Source organism: Mchenga conophoros, linkage group LG17, assembly GCF_057382185.1.
Source record: "Mchenga conophoros isolate Kocher_MC1m ecotype Shallow Benthic linkage group LG17, M_conophoros_male_GT1.1, whole genome shotgun sequence".
Classification (NCBI taxonomy): Eukaryota; Metazoa; Chordata; class Actinopteri; order Cichliformes; family Cichlidae; genus Mchenga; species Mchenga conophoros.
Genome location: NC_140542.1, coordinates 30,452,732 through 30,477,480, shown reverse-complemented (window position 1 = coordinate 30,477,480; position 24,749 = coordinate 30,452,732). Strand labels below are relative to the sequence as shown.

The window sequence follows — 24,749 nt, the reverse complement described above, 5'->3', positions numbered from 1 at the left end:
GATCAATGTCCTTTGGAAAGATGAGACCAAAGAGTTTTTTTGCCAACCTGAAATGCTGAATTGGGATCTTAAGAGTGTGCCACAAAAATGAAATTAGGCAGTGTTTTAAGGAGAGTGGGCCAAATTCTTCCATAACCATGTCAGAGACTGATAAAGTTATACAGAAAACAAGTCACAATTGCTACTGGAGGATGGGGGGCATGGGGATTTTACACATTGCTTCTGAATTATGGCCTAGTTTTTGTTAAATAAATAATGCCATGTGTTGCTTATTTCAGGTGGTATTTACCACCTAGATGTTTTTTTTTATTATTATGTCCTGATATGATATCTTTTCACCATGACTCTATGGATTCGTGTACGTGTGGTTCTGCAAATGTGTGCTTGAGGCAACGTTTCGACCGTAAAACCAGCAAACACATGATCTCAACCCTTTCAACACTCTGATTGCACAGTGGGAGGAGCCAGTTTAGTTTTACAGAAAATGTGCCCCCCCCCCCCCCCCCAAAAAAAAAAAAGAGAGAGAGAGGAAGCAAAATGAAGAGAAAAAGGCTGAATGAGAGAAAGTGAGAAAAAGGGAAAGTTAGATGTGCGACGAAAGAAAGATGATGCTACTGGAGCACTTGAGGATGACTCATCCATAAGCTGGTGATGCCTCATGGACCGACACGCACACACAAGTGCACACAAATACACACAGAATCATGCATCCTCAGACACGCATACGCTATACACAAATATTTAGTCACGTGATTGAACACACACCCAAACACCCACCCATACACACACCAGTACACCAGTCATCCATTAGTCTGAAACTGATTCAGTGAGACATGCGTGTTGGTTCAACAGCTTGTTACTAATGAGCCAAAATGGCCGCCGCCGTGCCACAGTTTCCAGGCCAGAGCAGGGAACGACGGCCCCTGGGGCAGAAAAACTGGGCGAGAGGAAGGATCAGAAGGGCTGGATTTAAATGGAGCTCATTAGCTTGTGGTAGCCATGAGAGGTCCCTGCACACTAAGGAGAAGTGCACACACACACATAACACACACACCGCGCACACACGCCCACACACACACTCAGGCATGAATGCAAACACAGATGGATTGTCTTATACGTACATTATGGACACACACAGGCAACTATAAAAGCTTTCTGCAATTTCCAGAGAAGAGAAAAGAATTAGTTTAGAGATCAGGAGAAGAGGAAAGAAGGTAAGAATGAAAGGCAGGAAAACGGAGGGAAAGAAAGGCAGAGAAACAATCATTTTTGGTTGGATAGGACCACTGGCAGGGTGGTGAGTTTTCCAGATGGCGGAGAGACTTGCATGTGTGTGTTCGTGTGTGTGATTTTTGCCAGTCGTACCCCCTTCCCTGCCTTCCCTGCTTGTCCACCCACTCAACATATGTCCTTCCATCCTCTCTTTCCTCCCTTCTTCTCCTCATCCCTAATCCATTTAATCATCAAATATTTTGTCGTGTCATTTCTACCAGTTCACTGAGTGAGCTGAAATATGGGTGGCACACATGTTTCTTTTGTCACAGGAAGTGCCCTTTGTGTTCCACTTGAGCTTTCTGATGTATTTATATCCATAAACACACACATACACACACTGTGCCTTTTTCACTCCGCAGCCAAACTCGCATCAAAGGGGTGTTTGATTTCTTCTTCTGCTGCCCAGGCCCCACATGTCCTAGTAGGCTGGGGGTAGAAAGAGCAGGGAGGGGCTGAGCTGTAAGCCTGGAACTCTCTGAGGCTCAGAACTATAAATCTGCAAAAACACCCAATTAGACGCTTTGCATTTGTCAGTCAAACATTTTGCTAATCTTTGTTGGAAATTTTCAATGCGAGATTTGTCATGAATCTGCTCCACTTTGCTGGGATTTTTTAGAATTATACATTGATGACTGGTGAAATGCAATTAATGTAGAATAAAATGGATAGATGAATGGATATTGTCAGTCTGGTTTAGAGTTTGATTGACTGGCAGTAATGTGTAATTCACATCCTGGTAATTTATCATTAATCTTTAAAGTTCATATACTGTTCCCAGTACAAAACCTTAATGTGTATAGTGTTTCTTGGTAAATATTCATGTGTTTTGTCCACACTTCTTAGGATGAGAGACACACAACAGTTTCTCATGTAAGAGCATATTTGTGCATCGTTGCGCTGGGAAGTGCTGTGCATTTGTGCAGCTGTAAATCAGAGAATGCCGTAATCTGATAAGCACAGCGAATATGCTAATGTGGGACTGTGCTCACTCGATGGATGCGTGTTGGATTATTTTTGAAGATATCCAAGCTTTAGGCCATTTAACTGACTGAAACTAAGTTTTACTTAGTGTAAAGCAAAAGAACGGAGGAGAAAAAAAATTGCAGTTTGGAAGGTAAACATCACAAGGTGCTTTGCATGATGTACAAATAAAATCACATTGCAAACTTAAAACCAGCATTCTGCAAATAAATGGATCACATATTGAATAACCTAAAGAGATATGAAATAATGGAATATAATGAAGTTGGTATAAATCAGGGCAGCACGTTGCTGCAGTGGTTAGCACTGCTCCCTCACAGCAAGCAGGTCCTGAGTTTGAATCTACCATCTGGCCAGGGCTTTTCTGTGTCAAGTTTGCATGTTCTCTCCATGTTTGCGCAGGTTCTCTCCAAGTACTCCGGCTTCCTCCCAAAGTCCAAAGACGTGGGGTTAGGTTAACTGATAGTTCTAAATTGCCTATAGGTGAGAATGGTTGTCTCTCTGTGTGTTAGGCTGGTGACTTGTCCAGGGTGTACCCCGCCTTATGATCTCACACTCGCAACCCTGATAAGGATAAGTGGAAGAGAATGGATGGATGGTGTGAAATCAGTTCACAATTTAAATTTTCATTGGTGCCCAATGCCTGTTGGGAGACCACATCACAAATGAATGCCACCAATTATAATTTGTCTAAGCAATCAAAGCACTTGCTGAGGTAGTTTGGGACACTTCTGGACAAATATCTTTTGCAGCATAAATGCTTATGTGTCATGATGTGTCTTCAGCAAAGACACGACCAAAAAATCTCACCACTGCAGGACCGGGTGTTTCTTTTTCATCTAGATCTCATGGAGCATTTTTGCTCGACAGCTGGAATGTTATTAAAAATCTTTGTTCTTGAAATGCTTGCTTTTAATTTATTCATTTGTGTGTTTTCGCTAGCTCTTGCTTAACAAATGCAGTGCCTGACTGGCGATGGACCAGGGGGTTAATTTGGCTGTCAACTTGTAATCCTATCACCTGACACATATCTCAAAAACAATGGTCCAGGATTTTACTGTTTACTCTTCTGTATATGACAAAATATATTTTGTTCATTGTTAGATTTAAATGCCACCATAAAAGAAAATAACTGGGCATGATACAGGAGAGTCAACTGAGACTATTCTGTCTGAAAACTCTGTCTCATCTAATAAAAAAAATCAAGTATAATGGGGGGGACAGTAACCTCCAGATGAATTGGAATTCCATGAAATCTATTAGTTATGGCTAAAGCGAATAAGAAAGGCAGTCTGTTGGTTATAGAGTGATTATAGAGTACCGGGGTCACAATTGTTTTTTGAGCCATTCTAACGACTGCTGTTCTGCTGGACTCCTAGCTTCTTTACTATTTCCCTTCTTTATGTTTTCCTTAATAAAGGCAAACATTTTGAGGCAAGAAGGAGACAAAAAACAATTTAAAAAAACAGATACATGATTCAGTGAGATATTAAAGAGAGAGAAACAAGGAGTGACATGACTGGAATTGACATCACAATTCACCGTCACTGTCTTCTCCTAAGACACAGAAGAAGCCAGGACGGAGTCTGTTTTTTTTCATTTACATTTATTAAAAGACCAATGACATTTTTATCCTGGTAGATTTAAAGAGTGTGCCGGGTAACTCGAGAGATCAGAAGTATTCCAAATGTGCTTATCATCAATCTGTAAGCAACTTGTTTTATTCCTGTTTCCTTTGCCTTTTTTATAGTACTTTATTAACACAGAATAAAGTACTATTGCATAACTTGAGTTTAACTGCAAAAAAACCAGACCTTTGTTCCCATGGCCCCTCATCACCTGATGGGGGATGTGCAGGATGGGTAGAGCTGGAGCTATAAACTTAACGCACCCTCTGAGACTGTGGCTCTGCCAGACTGTGGAGCTAAACTATGAGCACATTCATTAGCATTTTATTGCTTGTAGGCACATCAATTAATCACAGACGTGCATAGCTCCAAGCACACACGCACACACACAGACACACTTTTTTGTCTAAACTTGACAACACTCGACAAAGAGACACACGCTCACCTTTGCTTCTGAGCACACACACAGACATTACAGCATATGTACTTCACTTGATGGCTCCCTGGTGTGTTGTACCTTAGACTACAATTTCTCTCTGGGTCGCCATATCACACACAGACATATTCGCTCATGTAATGTCTGTACAAACTGTGAAGACACTTATTGACTCAACAGTAAAACGGTGTCACCTCGGCTCCCCTCTAATTTCTCCATGAAGGTTTTATGGAAGGAATCTTAATAGTGGTTAATTGTAGTTTCATTTATAGTTTCAGGGCCATTTGTATTTATGTCAGAGCTCCTCATAATGACACAACTGCTCTTCTTAATGACTTTTAGTCGCAGTACAGAGTTATTAACCATTTTACAGTGAGATCGTGATTTGCACTGCAATATTCTTCCGTTATCTTTTATCCTCAAGGTATTTTACGATTTAGACTCCTTATGTGCGCTTTCGGTTATTAATTTCTCTTCTTTTTTTGAATTAACCAAGAGCTTTTGGACTATGTGACAATTTTCATTCAGTCTGATGTTCATGACCCTTAAATCCAATTCTGTTTTGGCTGGTTGTACGCTTTTCTTCTCCTAGATTAAGGTGGCAGCATCGGACGACTCTCATTTCAATCAAGTTTTAAACATCAAAAAAATAAATAAACCTTTTCTTTCATCTGAAGTGATTGTGTTTAGCTCAGAGTAAAGCAGATTTGCAGACTGAATTGGAAAATAGCCACCATAGTTGAAATAAAAACATTTCAGCAGGTGTGAAATTTAGAAATTTGCAACACACTGAAAAATGTAGACACACAATAGTCTAAGGAGCTTGGAAAGAAAAGCGTCGCTAACAAATTCACATGACTTTACAGCTAACTGTGTGGACCATAATTCCAAGATTCAGTAATAGTGATATAGCTGCTGCAGTAAGGTGATTTACATGGTGGCCCTGAAAGGCCAAACGGACTGCAACTTAAGAAAACACCAGCAATAAGAAAAACGCTGCAAAAGCACACAAAACACAACGGAAATAGGGAAAAACAACAACGGAAATAGGAAAAAACAAAACAGAAACTGGAAAAACAAAAACAGAAATAGGAAAAACAGATTTCCAAAAGCACAAGGGAAGTGTTTCAGGGGAGACAATAACCCGACGGACCAGTTGCAGGAACCCAAAACATGGGAGGTGTGTTTTATCATGATTCATATAATACTGATGACGGATTTTTAGGCTAAGTTAGGTTAACACACTTACCTCTCATCTTTTCTTTCCTCACAAAACCGATAGATCCTCCACTTCTTTTAAGTGTCTCCCAGCGCAATTCTTAGCATATTTTGGTTCCTGCAATTGGTCCGTCGGGTTATTGTCTCCCCAGAAACATTTCCCTTGTGCGTTTGGAAATAGTGATGGGAATTCCGACTCTTTTTAGAGAATCGGCTCTTTCGGCTCGCCTCACTAAAAAGATCCGATTCTTTCGGTTCCCAACCGGGGCCGTACCGGATCTTCAGGTTGTTTTAATTAATTTATTATCAACAACAATCTAAAATTATGCACAAAAGGAATTACTAATGTAAAAAAATGTGGTTTTATTTATATATGTTTATATATAAATATATATGGTGGCCCCTAGAGACAAAGCAGGAAAAAAGTGAGAGAGGGTGAGAGAGAGAGAAAAAAAAATCAAAACATGGCTCCCAATAAGCAGACTCGTGTTGTTCACTTCAAAGACCCGGCTCTAAGAGTTCGCAACCAACACATCACTATTCGGAAATCTGTTTTTTCCTATTTCTGTTTTCTTTTTTCCTATTTCCATTGTAGTTTTTCCTATTTCTGTTGTGTTTTGTGTGCTTTTGCAGTGTTTTTCTTATTGCTGGTGTTTTCTTAAGTTGCAGTCTGTTTGGTCTCTCAGGGCCACCGTAGATTTAACTGCAAAATGAAGTAGGCACTTAGCATCCTTGCTTTTATATGGGAATATATTCACAATGCAACCTGCTAGGAACAGGCTGAACTGAGTCGCCTGTTGCAAAAAGAATCGTTACAGATCAGATAGACTCCAATTGGTTGCAACTTGTAGGGGATCTGTCTACATTCATAGATTAAATGGCAGTTATTCATAAAAATTTGCCAAAGTGTGAGTGACTGCTTTCAGTTCAAGTTGAACTGCAGTTGTTTGGTGTCAGATTGTTTGGCCTATATGTGCGACTTGTGTTGTCACCTTGAGATCGAAAGTGGTTGCCCAGAGGTTGAGGGTTTTGCATGCTCTGACTCTGTGCCAGCACAGCTAAGGTAATGAACAAGTCATAAATAAGTGAAATCTGAATTGAACCGTGTGTTCTAACTAGATTAGCTGTTGTTTTTATGGCAAGGTACACAGTCACAGTGATGTTTATGAAAGCCACAAGCAAGATTCAAGTATTTCAAGTATTATTGTAGCTACAGGCTACAATGATCATTTTAAAATAAAAATGCATTCATTAATAATTTATTCAGCAGCCTTTTGTAACTTACAGTAACAAGGCAGTTTTAATTTTATGAGAACACAATTTTGAATAGAATACGAATACGATTTAAAATACAGTTTCAGCCCTGATTGAATGCTTGATCCATCTCTTATCATCACTTATGATTTATTATATCTGGGGTGACCTGTATCAGCTGTAAGGTTGAGGTGATGTGTGCAGTGGTGTTAAAATCCTAAGGTCTATTATAATGTAAACATTACAGTTTATTTGTGAGAAGCTTGAATAATATGGATTTGTCAGGAACTGAGTTAATGTTAAACAATTAACAGCGTTTTTAAATGCAGGCTTTCCCAATAGGACCTGTTTAAGTTCAAGAGACAGCAGTCAAAGGGAACCTGCTGGTGAGACTTTCACCTTTTAATTAACTGAAATTAGCTCAGTGAAATCAAACTAATTGTTTGCATATGCATATCTGTGTAATATTGTTAAAACACTTAAGAAAAATCTATTTCAGATCTAAACTGAAGATTAAAAGCAGACTGAGCGCGAAGCTGTGAAATGTGAATTTATTATTGCTTAGATAAACTCAAAATATTGATTTTTAAATTTGTTTTGGCCTAGTTAACAAAAAGAAAGCTTCCCACAGGAGGCAGCTGACAAGAAAGAAACCCAGCTTTGTTCAAGCTAATTGTACTGGGATGTTTGCCTCACTACATTGTGTTGTGAGTCCTTCACTCTCTCAGCACCTGAAGACAATCTTTAAAAGAAATTTTTTAAAAAAGGAGAAAAAATCATAAAAGACTGAAAGCTTTTTTGTTTGATTTTGGTCACACTTGCACAGAAAGTGGTGTTACAATTTGTAACTGCTTATCATCAACGCTCTGCTTCGCAGTAACACATCTTCACACAATCCCTCCTCATCTCAGCTGCAGATTGCATCCACAGTCTCCTACTGCGGCTCCTGGAGCAAATACAATCCTTTCTTAAGGGCATATGGGGAGTGTAAGACACATTGTTATTGAGCATTTTTATTGTCTTTGATTTTGGCATTTTGGTTATTCTTTATGTTTCATTTTTAACCTCTTGTTGAACTCAAATGAACAGGCTCTTTTTAATGGCTAAGCCAGGCGACTGCTGCTGGCATAGCTGAGAGATTTGATATATTCTGCTGTTTGAAAGGTACATGGTCACACGATGACTTGAGAAAACGAGTGACCAGGCGGGCAAACGGTGACCTAGTTGGCTGCCAAAAAGATAGAGATAACAGCCAAAGCAGGCATCCATAAATATTTGAAATCTGGCTGGTGATATTTTAAAAGCCCATCTGTAGAATCAATATAAATTCAATAATGCAGCATTTAAACCATTTAAAGAGATTATAAGATAACATGCATTTTGTCGAAAGGTTACCTTTGAGATGTCTTGTGGTGCAACTGAGGCCTGTGAGCCCCACATAAACCGTGCCTCAGGTGACCTCAGTGGATCACATGATAGAGGGGTTCAACTGTTAACTCTCAGTTTTTGTAATGACTGAGAACTTTTTTCCCACTTGGCTCATGTGATGATGCACAGGATCATTAGTCGATCCAAAGTGTACAACCGAGGAGGGTTTAAACACCTGTTACTCTCCACCTATTGTTTTTAGAGCTGAAAAGTCTCTTGGATGAGAAGTAAAACATCTTCACAAACTTAAAGAAGTCCAGAGTGCCTTCTTCTTTCAAGATCTTAAGACTATCATGACCAGGATGACTGACAACCTGCACAGACATACAGTCTTTCCAACTATCGTACTCCTTGAGGTTTGGGTATTGTTAAAGGCAATCTAGGATTTGGTGATTTGTGTCACACACCTGCTACTATAGTTATAGGAGCTAAATGAATACATACATTAATGAATAAAATTGCTAATACAGATGCTGCAGGGTGTATGCAGTATGTGATTTGTATTTTTCTTTTGCAGTGTGCTGATCCTCTAGTAGATGGTTATTTATTTTAACCTGTGTATAACCACTATCACGCCACCTGCAATGACTTGATTCTGCACTATACAGGCAAGGCTCAGTGGGTTTTGCATAAAATGACCTTGCCAAGGTCATGATTTCCATTCAGTGGGATTACAAAATGTATGCATTTACTTTAACAGAAAGGCTCTTTAGATGAACACATGCCTGAATGGCATAAGCTGTACAATGCAGGCGCCCACTGTGGCCTTTACAAAAGTAAAGGGCAGATGTGAAGTGGGAGGTGAGCCAGACAGGAAGACAAAAGCAGAATAGAAAGAAAAGGACCGAACAGGAGTTGTGGAGGAGAGTGGATAAGGTGGAACCTGCCACTAATAAATATTGCATGCCACTTTGTTTAAGCGTGTTTGTATCTCAAAAGGAGAAAATGCATTCGTTAGTGATGCTATTGTGTGGAACTTGTGTGTTGTTGGTTTAGCTTTTGACCTTACTGCATTCAGAATTTCTGCATTGGGAGTGTGGCTTATCAGAGTTCAGGAAATTAACTCTTTATGTTGTTTTAGCCAGCAAATATGTCCAATAAATGGTTAATATATACATTGCTAAGGCAGAGATTGATAGAGATCACAAACTTTAGATGCAAGGAACACACGCGCACACACAAAGACAGGTAGAGAAAACTGTTCGTATCTGGGTTACTCTGGCCTCACATCTCTCCACTGCAGATGAATATTAATAAGGAGTTATTAATATCTGCTGCCTGCGCTGTGTGCATGAATACTCGTGTATGCGAGGTCGGCATGGAGAGGCAGTGCGAACGAACCTTCCTCCTCTTGCCTCTCCTCCTCCTCTACACGTCACTTTCTCCTCTATTTTCCTCCTCCTCATGTTCACGCTTCTGTTTCCTTTAAGTTCTTTTATTTCTCGGCATCCTTTCCACTGGTTTCGCTCACGTTCTTCACCCTCACATTTGTCCTTTGTGTCTATGCTTTGTCAGCTATTAAGACACACTCCCTCTGTTTGAAATGTATTATACCCCAGTCATTCTGCAGTGACTTTTACTGTACATCACTTAGAGGGCAGATGTTCGCTGACTCTATTTGACACCTATAGTGGTAAATGGCGCAATGTTGAGACAGAAAGTGGCTTCTGACTGTTGCGTTCATGTTTTTAGGTCTTGTCTGGGTAAAGAATAGGCTGTATGACCATGCTAATTAGCTCTCAGCCAATCAAAAGCGGAGATAGACTTACTAAAACGCTGCTTCACAAATCTGAGCTCCTGACACGATCCCCAACAGATTTATGTCTCCTCTAAGAATCAAACCAGGGATCTTACTACTATTGCCAAACAATATTTAAACTCATTTCCACTCAAAGGTTGTGAAGAAGAAACACACTGTAGTTGAAATCACTCCACAGAAACTGTCTAAAAATGCCAAACTATATAATGGAAGTGAAGTTTAGGGAGGCTATAAGGCAGAATTTGGACAGAGCTACTGTAAGCTTGTTGAGTCTCTAAACTAAGCTTATGGGGTGCTCCTTGAAGAGTGCTGTTAATCTAATCACTTATTTAGATATGGAATAAGCATGCTGTCCAGAATGTTAAATAATTCCTTTGAAGGGACAGGTAGAAGAAGCCCGAGACATTACATTACAACAGATTATTACCTTAACTAAAATCCTGTTGTTGCCAAACCTTCAGGACTCTCAGCATCCAAAACATTTATTAAAGTTACTTAAAAAAAACCCAAAATCATCTCAGAGGAATTCACATTTCACTGTGTCATGAAAAAATAAGACCTCGTTGGATGTGGCTCAGACTCAAACTAGTCAGCCAAGCGCTGATTTGACTTTCAAAGTATTAAACAACTTAAAATCAACGTCTTATCTTTGGCTTAAAGTTAACCTCTGAGGATTTAAAATAATGTGTCATTATTGTAACAAGTGTCACTTCAAAAGGGATAAATTGCAAGTAGCTACATTTACAGTCCCGCAGTGAACTTCTTTTATTAATTTTCTGAAAGCTACGGCATTTGTGTGAATAAACAACCACTGATAAGACTGTTTTGAGAGTGGTGGATTTATCACACAGTATTAAATCCTGGATATACAGATTGAAAACTAATTGTACTACTATATATTAGTATTAGAGCTCTATTTTATTTTTTTACCCTGTGCTTTAAAGACGTGTCCTTTGTGATTTCCTGGGAATACGGAGACAACAACCAATCACTGCTTTAGAATCATGATTGACAGAGCGAGGGCTGAACCCATGCAGTGTTGAATACAGGACATTAATACATAATTCAAACAACATTTACATTTTTGTGTGGAATATCCACATACACAGTTTCTTCACTTTTCATCACCAGGTATCTTGCTTAGTTTAATGAATAAATCAACAGGATTTTTATAGCTAATGCTTACACCAATAAATAACTATTACAATAAAAAAATGGCTTGAGCAACACAAATACACGCACTTGTTGTTAGTTTATTATTTATAACCAAAAAGTGTCAATATGTCTTGCTGTTACCTCTTTGTGTTTGACATCACAAAGTGGGACAAACTACGTCAGCTGTAAGAGCCAGAGGTGTGTGTGCTGACTGGTTGTGTTCAAACCAATAAGAAGCATCTTACTTTCAGTGTGCGCTAAATGAGCCGGAATTTCTCCTGACAATAGGCTGCCCTTTTGCCCATTAACAGTAAATTTTCTGTGCAGTGTGGCAAATTTTCAGTTTGTTTGGTTGTCATGATTATTCAGCAATGCCCCAATCACAAGCATGTGATTTCCACTTTGTGTATTTTCCTTGTAAATTACATGCATGTCCTGCTTGTTTTATGTGTGTGTGTGTGTCTGCTGGGGAGTATCATAGATTAAGAAAAGCAGGTGTGTATGTGTCTTATTTTTCAAGGGGAGCAGGTGTGCGTGTGTGTTGAGGGTAGCAGGTGTGTATGCATGAGTGTGTGTTTGTGTGCCGTGCTCACTCGGCCAGATAATGGGCACATATGGACAAGCCATCCGTCTCCTCAGCAAAAAGGGACTGACTGATAAACACGCACACACACACATACACTAACATTATCACTCAGCTTAACTCAAATACCTCAAAACATTGAGACTGGACTGACTAACCAACACAAAGCGCAAACACACTGACCTACACCACCAAACCATCGCACACACCAACCTGTAAATGCTCTTTTGCACAATATTATTACTAGATATATTATATATTATTATTTTTTTTGCACTAACTTGTCTTGTAGCACCTTGGTTCCTGGAGGAACGTTGTTTCGCCTCACTGTGTATTTTTAAACTGTATATGGTTGAAGTGACAATAAAGTTGAACTTGGAACTTGGAACTTGGAGTGTGAGAGAGAGACAAATGAGAGACACACATATGCACACACAGTGTGTACATGAAGGAGTAGACTGTGTGTATGTACAACAGATACATAAACCTTTTAACTTGCTTTGGGATTTGTGAGTACACTCGCTCCATGTATGTGTAAGTGTGCGTGTTAGTGAGTGGATGACACATAAATTGGTTAAAAAGTAGTATTAGCATTACAACTGGTATTTACGATGACAGCGATAATGAGGGTTAAGCGTGATGGGATGTCATTCAAGATCTGAAAAGCGTGGAAGAAGTGACAATCTTTGTCACTGAAATAATTATTTGTGTCGTCTTTTGCTTAGTGTCTTAGTCCAGGCATGAGGCCGAAGGTGACTGCTACAGGCGGCGAGGAAGGAGCGGTGTTGTGGATCTGATTAGTTATGGGCTAACCTCTCTTTTCAGCTAAGGAGATGGGTGAGAGCAGGAGTGAAAGAATAATTGTCAGCTATTTGGAGATGACAGAGAGGCAAGTGATGGGAGAAAGAGTGAGAAGCAGCAAGGCAAGAGAGATAGGGAAAAATGGAGAGGCGATGGGCGAGGGGTGGGGGTAGATTAATGGAGGAAGGGTGCACGACTGAAAATGAACTTGTCTGCTGCTGGAGAGTCAATGGAGGGAGTGACAGTTGTATAGATTAGGGAGAAAAGAAGGAAGGGGAAAAGAAGGAGAGGATGAGGAGGTGCGGGTTAGGGAAGGAGAAAGAAATAGAGATGAAAAGCTAGAGGGCAGGCTTTTAAGAGGGTATTTGGCAATGATCAGGACCAAGAGGAGGAAAAAAATAGGAGAGGAGGAAACAGAACACTTAAAACAAAGGAGATAGTATTTTCATAAGATGGAAAACAGACCAGCTTTCGCCACAAAAATATTAGTTTTTTTCTGCGTCTTATTAGAGGTGACACATGTTTGTGCGTGCCTGCATGTGTGGACCCTAGCTCAATTAGTGTGTGATCAGGTGTCATCATCAGTTAACTGACTGATAATTGCATCTTTACTGTCCGTTCAAGCAGATCCCTGTTCAAAAGCAGACGGAGAGTGAGAGTGTAAAAACGAGTGAAAAAAGAAGCGAGGAAAAAAGACCAGATTGAGGGAAAGACTTGAGAATGATTTTGGATGGCATAATCTGATTGGTCCTTGTCTTTGTTCATTATCTGGTTGAGCCAATTAACAGAGCAAAGCGGCATAATACTTTGTAAGCTTTCCACTAATGCAGTTATTGACACTGTAAATTGCAAAGGAACCGTACTTTGCTGGTAACCAAAATTAGACCAACCGATCTGGAGAATACTGTCTGTGTGCAAGTGCAGAGCAGCAATGATATTTTGAGGCAGAGTGCTTAGAGTTGCAGTGATAGTATCTTTTGCCAGTCTTTATCTTTAAGTAGATAACAGCTCCACTGACTTTAGTTTGAATCACGGCTCATTACAGTCTCCAGCTCAGTTCACAGTGAAGTTTGACTCAGTTTCACTTCAGGTTCACTTCAAGTTCATTAAGAGTGAATGCTGACTGTCTTTACAGTACAAAGCTGGATGTATAAAGTCCCTCTGCTTCCTATTCATTGATTTGACCCTGATTTATCCCTGGAAGATCATAGATAAATTCATCACTGTTTCATTTAATTCTCATGCATTTTTAGTTTATTATTATTATATACCACAAGGGAGGGGACCCCTTGGGGTGCCCTGTGTTGTCTCCCGGTGTGACGTTGGCAGCAGATCCTTTGGGTCCTGTGGGCTTCAGGGTTTGGCCTCTGTGGACTGGCTTTGTTCTGCTGCTTGCTGCAGATGCTTGTACAGACTGGGATCTGGGGACTCTGAGAAGCACAGCAAAGAGCCTGAGGCACCGATGAGGCTCCCAAACAGTTTCTGATCAGTTTTGGCGGTGTGGTTCAGCTGGGGGAGGTCACTGCTTTTGGGGCTTGCCTTTGCTATTGGAAGCAGGTGCTTAGTCTTGCAACAATGTTTAGGTGAGTTATATTCATCAGAGTAACATGAAAGCACAGACAAAAGAACATTTATGATGAGTTAGCCTGGCCTAAATGGAGCTACACCACAAAACCTGTGGTGGATAGATGTTGAAAATGAAGAACCTTATGTCTGCGAGTCTACTAAAATAACAATAACAATAACAGCATAAAAATGAACCACTATTGCCATTACAGTGTTGTGTAATGACAATAGTGGTTTTAAGTCCTTTACACTTTTTTCTGTTCGCTTTTTCTGATGTCATTCATATATTTTTGTTTTCCCCTTCGTTAGTCTTTCAGCCTCTTCTTCCATTCATCCCACTCTTTCTCATGGTTTAAACTCCCTCCATCCTCCATCCTTTTCCTCATCCTTTGCTTGTCCCACCTCTCCCTTTCTCTAGGAATCATATTTCCACGGAATGCTGTGTTTCCATTAGAGCTGCTAATAGAATTATAGTCGGTCACATAAGCTTGTGCAACACACACAAACACATGTCCGTGCATATGCATGTGAGAGGACGGATGCACAGGAGAGACACGCGGTCAGACAGATTAGTATTATTAAAGTTTACTTGCCTCTAATCCTCTCAAACTCGCTCATACAGCACACATACTAACAAACACACTCTCTCGGTGGGGTACACCCTGTGTGAGGAGCAGGCTATGTGAGATAAACTGATCACACAGCAGTACAATATGCTGAAAGTGATTATGTGTGAGTGTGTTTGCGAGTGTGCGTTTGTGAGAGATAGAGAGCAAAGGAGAAATGATGATGTGCAACAGAAGTCAGGAAGCAGTTATTAACTCGCACTGAAGGAAGATATGCTCCAGTATAAAGGAGCATCTGAGACAGAGCCAAAATGCATGTTTGATAAAAGAAAATTTTACTATGCTGATTTTAAGAAAATCTCTAAAATCAACCCCTCATTTTATTGAAAATAAATAAATAAATGAGGGGAGTGCAGTTTCAGCCAAGTAATGAGATGAAAGATATGCTCGAAAATTGAAACCACAGTGGTTTTTCTCATAGGACACAGCTGCATCTGATACCAAGTGACTTCATTGCTGGTAAATGTAAAGAGCACCTCCTTGGGCATGACTGCTCTATTCAAAGCACACTACTCTTTAAATATTTGCAGATCTGGTGCTGTTGTTTCTTACTGCATTTGTTTGTTTGTTTTTGTTGTTTTTTTTTAAGACCACTTCTACCTTGAGGGCATCGCAGTTTATTTTGTAATAGAAGCAATAAAGTTTATTTATATAGCACTTATCCAAACAAATATTACAGCAGACTTGCCATAAAAAACAACTTACCCACATACACAAATAAAACCAGCAATCTACATTATTAATAGAACAAATCATAACAGAAAAGTCTGAAAATGCAAAACCGCTATATCAATAAATACTAAGAATGAATAAGAGTTCGCTAAAAGGCTAGCTTTGAGTTATATTGTTTTCCTTAAGGATGACAAGCCAAGCAAATGACGGATGTTATCACTATAAGGAGTGGAATATGGCTATCTATTCATATTTTCATATAACATTAACAGTAAGACTACATTTTGGTTGTATTTCAGTCACTAATCCCAACAGAAGGTCGTGTTAGTTGCTAGCTAAGCTAGCTTATGGCATGTAAACATGCTAAATCAAGTATTATAAGGATCTACTAAGTTATTTTTATGTCATTGCTGTATTATGGTTTTGTGTCTTGACTTCTGCAGTGCTGCAAAAAGTCCTTGATCCCAAGTTAACTTGTTGGTGATAGCTGTGAGTCAGAGTAGCTAGCTCTTTGCTATATTTCTAAATGTGTTGTGCAAAGTAAATGTAGCTGTATGCGCATAACATCTTATTCACTGTAGGCCATTTAAGCAAAGTAGGCTACGGATAATTTTCTACAATGTCTTAATATAGCTATATCTAGCTGTACCATTGTGTTTTTTTTTTGGTTACATTAAACTTATTAATGGTATAAAGTCAATAAAATTAGGCCTGCTACCATGAATGCATCAGTAAATCTATCTATCTATCTATCTATCTATCTATCTATCTATCTATCTATCTATCTATCTATCTATCTATCTATCTATCTATCTATCTATCTATCTATCTATCTATCTATGGTTTACGCCACAGTTGCATGCAAAAAATGCTGAAATTAGTAACTAACTTCTCAAATAAGTCCAGTGTGTTGTTTCTTTCTGTCATGTGTGTATAATATTTGTGTTTTCTTGTTTTTATGATTGAATGCCTAACACAGTTATCATCATCATTGTCATGCATATTTATATAAATATTGGACTTTTTTGGATCACTTAAGTAGCATTTAAATACAAGCACATTTAAGATGGTTGTACTGTTTTTCATGGGCGTATCAGAGTCCAGTAGCTGTACATATTTGAAGATTCAGTGTGCTTGTTGAGGCTTAAGAGTTGTTGTTAGAGGCATGGTACATGGATTAAAAAGAGAGGGAAAGAAAAATAGGGAACTAATTATACTGATTAAGTAATTAGCAACTTCAGTAATGAATTTTAATATATCTTTAGTAAGGGATAAATTATTATGTTTTACATTGCCAAAAAGCATGTGAGATTTGCCAGCACCCTTCTAAGTTGCTCTTGATGAGTCAAATTCTGTGGATAATGCTACAGTCACAATGAATTTATAATCTTGTTGCCTTTGAAATAGTTTCTTCGAAGACAAGGACCAGGTTTGTGACCACTTGCAGGTAGCTGCTGTTTTCAAAACAACTTTGACGCTTCAAGATGGCGATGAAACGCTATCAGTCAGCTATCAGTTTGGCAATTACATGCAATTTGTTTGTGATGATATGCGAATTAACTCTTATAAACGCAAATATGTTAAAAATATTTTGCAGGCCAGTTCCGTTCATCGGCACAGACTGACTGAGATGGATTACGACATGTTGACAATCAATCACCGCAACTACTTGCATTCAGTCGCTGAATACGAAAATTTTTTTTTAGTCCAATCACCAGGCAACCATCCATTTTCCCTAGTCACAGGGATATTGCTGTCCTATTTTTACTTTACTGTGACTGAGTAAGAAAGCAGCACTTGCAGATGATTAGGCGATAGATGTATATACACTCTGTGCATGTGTTATAGTCACTATAGTCCTCAGGATGTGATGTACTGTTCCCTCAGGCCATCGCCCAGTGTGAGTGCATTTGTAAAAACCTGTAGCAGTGAAGTGAGAGGAGCAGGATTTTAGCAGACATTGTGAATGCCCTGTAATTGTAGGATAAATCTACTTCTCTCCTCCTCCTCCCTCTGAACCCACTCACATTTCTCCTTCCTCTGTCTTTCTAGCTCCTTATCTCTGTTGCAACAGCACAGGATGGATTAACTTTACAGAGGTTCTTTAACTTTTGGATTCTTCCTCTTCCAAAAGAATTTCACTTTATGAGATTTACGAATTCGACATTGCTAAATCTACAAAGATTAAGCTTTTCATTTCCACCATGCATTAGTTGTGCTAAAAGATCTAGTGATCTACTATATGGCACTGCAACATCGAGTTAATGATATATATTCCAGTTTGTATGATTAAATAGTATATCTACTAAATCTATTGCGTTCAAACAATTTAACAATTTTAAAATTAGTTTTTCTTTTTAATCATTAAAAACAAACATTTTCTGCTTTGATATCAGTAGCTCTGACTACTGTTTCACAAACATACCCTTGTCTCTGCAAAGCACTGTTACTTCTTCCATCTGTAGAAAATTTCCATGTGCACTTGCACGCTTGGCTTTGTGTGAATAATAATTGTTTGCATAAAATTTCAGCGTATAATCTATATGCACAGTGGAAACATTTGCTGAGTTGTCAGAGAGAAGGAGGGCTGAGAGGATATTATAACTGTCTTTAATCTGGCTAAGCATACAGTATGGTTAATCCGGTGTCTTTGTTTTACACCGTCTTATTCCCACGATTTGTTTGCGTAAAACTATGTAATCTCACAGAGATTATTGTAATTCTGTCTCTCTCTTCTTTTTTTTTATCTTTTATTTCAATACAAGCATTTGTTGTCCCCAGTCTTATTCTTTTCAGGGCTAAACACGTTCTGGATTTTTCAGTGGGTATTAATCTTTAAAGCTGGGAGACCTATCATTTTAAACATGTTAGTTCCCTACAACTACACCCAAAGAACTGTTTGCTACTCAGTTGTTTTTAATCTCCCCAAGTAGACATTGCTAAATTCTTGATTGAGGGATCCAGCCATGCACAAGTGGTACTAGTGCCATCAAGTCTTTCACATGGATGTTGAAGTACTACATTTGATGGCTTGTGATGAAGACATCACAACATTGTCAAGACCTTAGACTTTCAGTTAAAGCGGTTAGCTCTTTTGAACTCGATAGCTAACAAAAATACAAAGTACAGGGCATCATAACTGATGAGTTTGTGCTTTATCCAGCCTCTTCAGAATATTCAGAATAATCTAACAAACCAACAAACTAAACAGTTTTTGAAGCAAATCCCTTCTATAAGTAATCCATAAATTTATGTAGCTAACTTCCTGTCTCCTCTGTCTTTTCTCTTTTTCTCAATTCCAGGCTCCGACTACTCTCCCCCTCCTCCTCTTCCTCGACCTCCTCCACCTGGCCTGACCAATGAGCACAGTGGTGGCACTAGCCATGGCGACCATGGTGGAGGAGGGGGCGGGGTCAACCATGGAGTGGGCGTGGTTGGTCTGGCTCCAGAGCACATCCCCACACCGGGGGCAGCCCTGAGCTGGCAGGCGGCGATCGATGCCGCGCGGCAGGCGAAGATGATGGGTAATGCCGCATCGGGTGGAGGGGCGGGGCTTGGGTCCGGAGGGCGAGGGCCCATCTCCACGGCCAGCTCCACGCAACGGAAGAGACAGCACTATACCGCTAAACCCAAGAAACAAACCACAACGACAGCCACAAGGCCGCCACGAGCTCTACTCTGCCTCACACTCAAGAATCCTATCCGCAGGGCCTGCATCAGCATCGTAGAGTGGAAGTATCCTTCAACAAACTATGGGCAAAGGGTTGTTCCCTGTGTAGTGCTTTCTCATAGATCAGATCCTTATCAATTGGTTGCATAGTCTAAAGAAAATCAGTTAAAAGTAGAATTTGTCCATGTCAGTTTCAAAATGTAAAGGGTTATGGCCCATCTTTATCAAGCGCTTTGGGTGCCTTGAAAAGCGCTATATAAATCCAATCCATTATTATTATTATTATTATTGTACTGGAGAGTTATATGATGACATTTCTATATTTTACAACTATATATAATGTTCCTGTGCAAACATATACATGTAGGATAAATATGTTTCAACTGCAAACCACGGACTTTATCTGATCGTATTTCTTTATTGGTCCTGTCCCGTTGTGAAGCCTCAAGCTAAGCTTTTTTGTTGTTGGCATTTTTGAGTTTTAAAACTGGATGTGATGAGAAAGGGGTGAATCCGAGTAAGTGATATATATATATATATATATATATATATATATATATATATATATATATATATATATATATATATATATATATATATATATATATAGCAGTCTCCCAGAGTAGAAACTTGTCAGTCAAACGGTGATTCAAATCCTTCCCAAAAGCCCATAAATTCATGAGTAAAGTATTAGCAAAGGTTATAGAGCAAGGGGGGCAATTACAGTTTTCCCAGACTTCTAAAGAAAAAGATATTCTCCCTCTGCTGGCCATTGTATAGAATACAAGCTTAAAGCACTTCCTCATTGGCTCACCTTTAAGGCCCAGAAGCTACATCCATCTTTTATATACAGTTCTTACTGCAACCATATTCCACCCCCTTGTTTTTTAGATTTAGGATGAAATTATTGGAGAGACGCAGATGGAACAGCATGTCATAAAAAAATAGAATTATAGCTAATTGATGTTTTTATATGTATGATTAATAACTGGTAGAGGATGCACAGGTGGATTTACAAAAAGCTGATTCTGAAGCGTCTTTTTCTGTTATTTCAAAGTGGATTTATGTATGTCTTTTGGGCCTTTTTGTCCTACTGGACATCCATTCCCATTCTTTAATTTTAACTTTAAAATTTCTTTCCAGGACAATGAGTAAAAATTTCCATGGTCCACTGAGAATATTTTATCCCTTTCCTCCCCCCCATAATGATAATCCCATTCGTATGGGGCTTTAATCAATCTCTCTCTGTCCTCTAGCTCTCAATAAGTGTGATTTTCCCTCTTCACTCAGTAGTCTTAATCCCTTCTCCCCTTCCTCTGCCTGCCCTTCTCCCTCTTTTACTACTCTTCTCTTTCATCTTACATTCTTTATTTCTGTTTTCTCACAGGAGGATGAAAAAATTGTCTCATTTTCATCCCTCCTTCACACTTCTCCCCTTGCTATTTCAAAGTGTATTTATCCTCTTTCCCCCAGGTCCATCCACACCTCTGTTCATCCTTTACCCCCACCCCCCATCCTCCACCTAGGAGTCTCAGCATTTAATAGCCAACCCTCCCTCTGTCCACCCAAATCCCAAATTCTTACTGTTCTTCCTTTCAACCCTGCTTCTCCAGTTTTGTTTTGTTTTTTTAAAATCTATTTTTAAGTTCCTGAACATAATGACATGGTTCTCCCTCAGGGTGCGAAAGAGACGGGGAAATGGAGAGATAGACAGAAATGGCCTGTGTCACACTCAAAATAATCAATAGTAGGTGCATGTCCACATAAGCCTCGACTCAGCAAGAGCACAATTGCACACGGTTCTTAGAGGAACAGAAGGAGAGGAAAAGGAGGGGTCAGGAAAATGAGAAAGGCAGGGATGTGGGCAGGACATTGATGTCGACAGGAGAGATAATGGAGCTGAGTAACAGAGAAGGGACGGAGGGAGTGAGAGATTGAGGGGAGGATGGAAAAGGTAAACAAGAAAATAGTGAGTGGAGTGGAGGGAAGGAGGTAGAGGTGTGGGTTTAGAATAGAAGGATCATAAGGGAAGAGAAGAGGAAGGAAGTAGAAAGCAGTGCAAAATGGTAGGAAATAGAAGAAGATATAGGAAGTATGTGTTTTAATGCATGTGCTGGGTGGGTTGCATTAACAAATTAACAAGTCACAATAAATCAGTGTTGATAATATTATAGGCTCTAATGGACCTCACATGTTCACACTATAAGCTAGTCTGAAAAACATTGTTCAGACTACTTGATAATGTCCAGATCAGAAAGCTGAGATTGTGCATTACTGTTAATTGTTTTACCCCTTAGTGTCTGTTAATGAACAAAAAACAACACTGCATTTGGGCTGCCTAATGACTTCCAGACAGAAAGATGAATATGCTATACTAGCTCTTTTTGTAGCAGGGACAGATCTAAAGGGGGCAAGGGGAGCAACTGGCCCCCTGCTGTAGAAACTTGCCACATCCAGCAGCCGCCCCAACTTTTATGTCCTTAAAATACTTTTCGTCTGTGCCATTGTTTTGCCAGTGAGTACTGCACGGTGTGAGCAAAGTTGTTCTGCTTTAAAACTTGTAGAAAAATCCCTTTGTGTTTGTTTTCTTAGATGAGATAATGATACTTTAAATGGTTTTTGTGGATATTTTGGTAATTTGCCCCTGCTTTGCCCCACCATGTAAGGTTTTCTAGTTTTTCCACTAACCCATTGTGGATACTACAAAATTCGTAGTATTAAGAGCTGTGCTTTGTACAACTTTACACCTGGAAAAACAAAATGGGAAGGATACTTTGGCTTTAGCTAGGTGGTTAGTTGCTAATGTCTCTTTACATTCTTTTCCTGTAAATTGCTAGCTAGAGCCTCCTTTCCAACTGTGTCATGAATATGGTGAAAGACAGGAAGCAGGAATAGTCAAGGATCAGACTCTCGTCTTTCAGGTCTTTCAGTCATCAAAAAGCAAATTTTATGACTATAACCTAGCCTAGCCTGGCACAGTGGGCATTGTTATCGTCTGAGCCTGACATTACAGGCTATATTTATCAAAAAACTACAACGAAAAAAGTGCTTAAGTTTCACAAATTTTAATTTGAACAAAAGTTTCCATTTACATAGATTCCCTCCATCATGCAGGTTAACTTGTGAATCTGCCATGAATTCATGAAAGTGGAGTCAGACCTATATTATTGAGTTTGTTTATGGAAACGTTGAGCGTGTTGTCCCGACGGTCACCTTGTGTATCTGTCATTATCGTGCCAATAACCTATCAACTGTCCAGCTGTGCAGAAGCTGGAAAATATAAGCCAAAAGCATGAATAAACCCTGAGGGCTGCTGGAACAATCTAACCCAGTGAACTGATGAGATTATTAGCCACAATTCCCTGAAATCATTCATTTAAACTGCTCAGTGTGGGAAGGAAAAGAGCGTTGGTGAGGTGACAGAAAGAAAATGGACATTAAAATGTGCTCTTAAAGAAAACTGCAGCTAAAAAGGCATGGCCTCTGAGTCACGAAGAAACGTGGAAGAAACACAATTAACACCATTAACACCAAGTCTTTGTTTTTCTGCTTTTCTATTTAACCTCCCTGCTATGGGATGTCCTTCGTAACTGCAGTGCGGGCATGCTGTTGAACATGTGGGTGACTCGGTGTCCACTCTGGTGTATGTTTTGTTTATATATGTGAGGCTTTATGCGTGCATGTCCTGTGTACTGTGAGTACCTCTGTCTCTGGAGATAGAGATCCAAAATCCTCCGCTTTTCCTCCTCTGTTACCATGACAACTGCTGCTGCTCTCAACAGGTCAATGGGGCCTGTCTAAGCTCACACAAGCACACACTCAGATTAGAGAACACACAGCAACACTCTTGAAGAACACACACGTACTTGAACACAGATGATAAAGGACTAAAACACAGACACACAGTGCTCTCGCGTGCTGTGTAATTATAGCCTGGAAACATTACCTGCACGCTGCAAGGTCAGCGAGAGAGACATCTTCCTAACTACCATGTTCTCTATATGAAATCACACTAAGTTGTCATTTTCAAAAGGTGTTATTTAGCGCATTTACAAACAGACACATGCATGCACACACTTCCCAGCTACAGCTAATAAACTCCACAGGCTTACATGAAGAATTGCACTGTTCGTATACATTTTCAAACTCAGGAAACTAGATATCGGGATATCAGCATAACAAGTAACCTCACTCTCCTCGATAGTATAAGTATAGCCCAGATTCCTTACGGGCTTTTGAAAAGATAAGAGATTATCTGAGTTATTGTAAACTGTATGTGGCGTTTATGTGATCCAACTGTACAGAGAGAAGCTCTAGAAATAACAGCTTCAGGGGTACTAGGATGCAATCCCAAAGTGAAATTCTGTTCCAAGCAACACAGTTAGCCTGTCAGAATGCAGAATATGTATCAGCCGTAAAAGCCTCTCAGCTTCATGGATGTTGATTTCAATTTTATTTACTCTGGTTAATTTTAGAGCTCTCAGTTTGCTTGCAGCAAAATGTTGATTCCCAGTGATATTTCTTTATTTCCTGTGGTCTTAAAGATGCATATTGCTATTGTTGTTATGCTAATTAATGTACGTTACGAATAGATTTGGTACAGACCTCCCAAATTTCCTCCAAGTGTTGTTTTGCTCTCAACAGCACAGCAGACAGTAGATTTATTATCATGCTGATGGAAGCAGACCTCAAGGGTTTTTGAAATTATGGGTCAGGAATGCAGAATGAGTCACAGGCCTATTTTTCAGTGGGTCCCCATATGTCTGAAGTGAGTTTAATGAGCCCTTGGTAGAAGGGTGAGTGATTAACTTTGATGCATTTTGGTCCCAAGCTGAACGAGCTGAATGATCTCGTGGCCGATGGTGTTCAAGAGTCAATTCTTAATCCAAACATAAACAAAACATTTGCTTGATGGTAATAATTTGAAGCTCTTTCTCTTTTATGTGTTTACAGTGCTGTTCTTACAACAGAAGTTAAGCCTCTAAAATGAATAGGAGGTCTGTTTCTAGTCACACAGCAATTATTAATGGTGCAAGTAGTATGATTGCTAAAATTGTTGGGGCCATTTTTGGGGAATTACTTACCCATTTCTTATTGGTCATCTAAACCTATTGCAAGCAATACTTCAGAAGACTATAAGGCTGTGATCTGTAGAACTTGTTGGGGTTAAAACGAGAAAATCCAAAGTAAATTCAGACTTTTGCATCCAATTCTTTTTTTTTTGTTTGTTTGTTTTTTTTAAAGTCATTTAAGATGTGTGCTGCAGAATCATTCCACTCTGGAACAGTTCAAAGAAAACATTAAAACCCCCAAATTACCATGGCATTCATGCCCATGTTGAATGTATGTAAACTTCTAACCATATCTGAATGTTGATTTATTTTTTACCATCTGCAACTCTAAATAAGAAGTTTATGACAGGCCAGACGGATCCATGCTTTAATGATTTCTGCATCAAATTCTGACACTACCGTCTGAATGTAGCAGCAGAAATTGAAACTCATCAGACCAGGCAACATGTTTCCAATCTTCTATTGTTCAATTTTGGTGAGCCCATGTGAATTATAGCCTCAGTTTCCTGTTCTTAGCCGACAAGAGTGGCATCCAGTGTGGTCTTCAATTCCTGTAGCTCATCTGCTTCAAGGTTTTATGAGTTGTGCTTTTGGTGATGTTCTTATGCAACAAGTGGCCTCAACC

General features: G+C 39.4%; 1 protein-coding gene across 2 annotated transcripts in view; it reads left to right on the top strand.

Moving 5' to 3' along the window:
- cacna1c (calcium channel, voltage-dependent, L type, alpha 1C subunit) overlaps positions 1 to 24,749 on the top strand; it is a 226,021-nt gene that overhangs the window by 46,234 nt on the left and 155,038 nt on the right. For both annotated transcript variants that reach the window (XM_085251617.1, XM_085251618.1), the window contains exon 2: positions 18,685 to 19,117. In XM_085251617.1, coding sequence (XP_085107743.1) covers positions 18,685 to 19,117 — 433 coding nt within the window. The remainder of the gene's footprint in view (positions 1 to 18,684; positions 19,118 to 24,749) is intronic.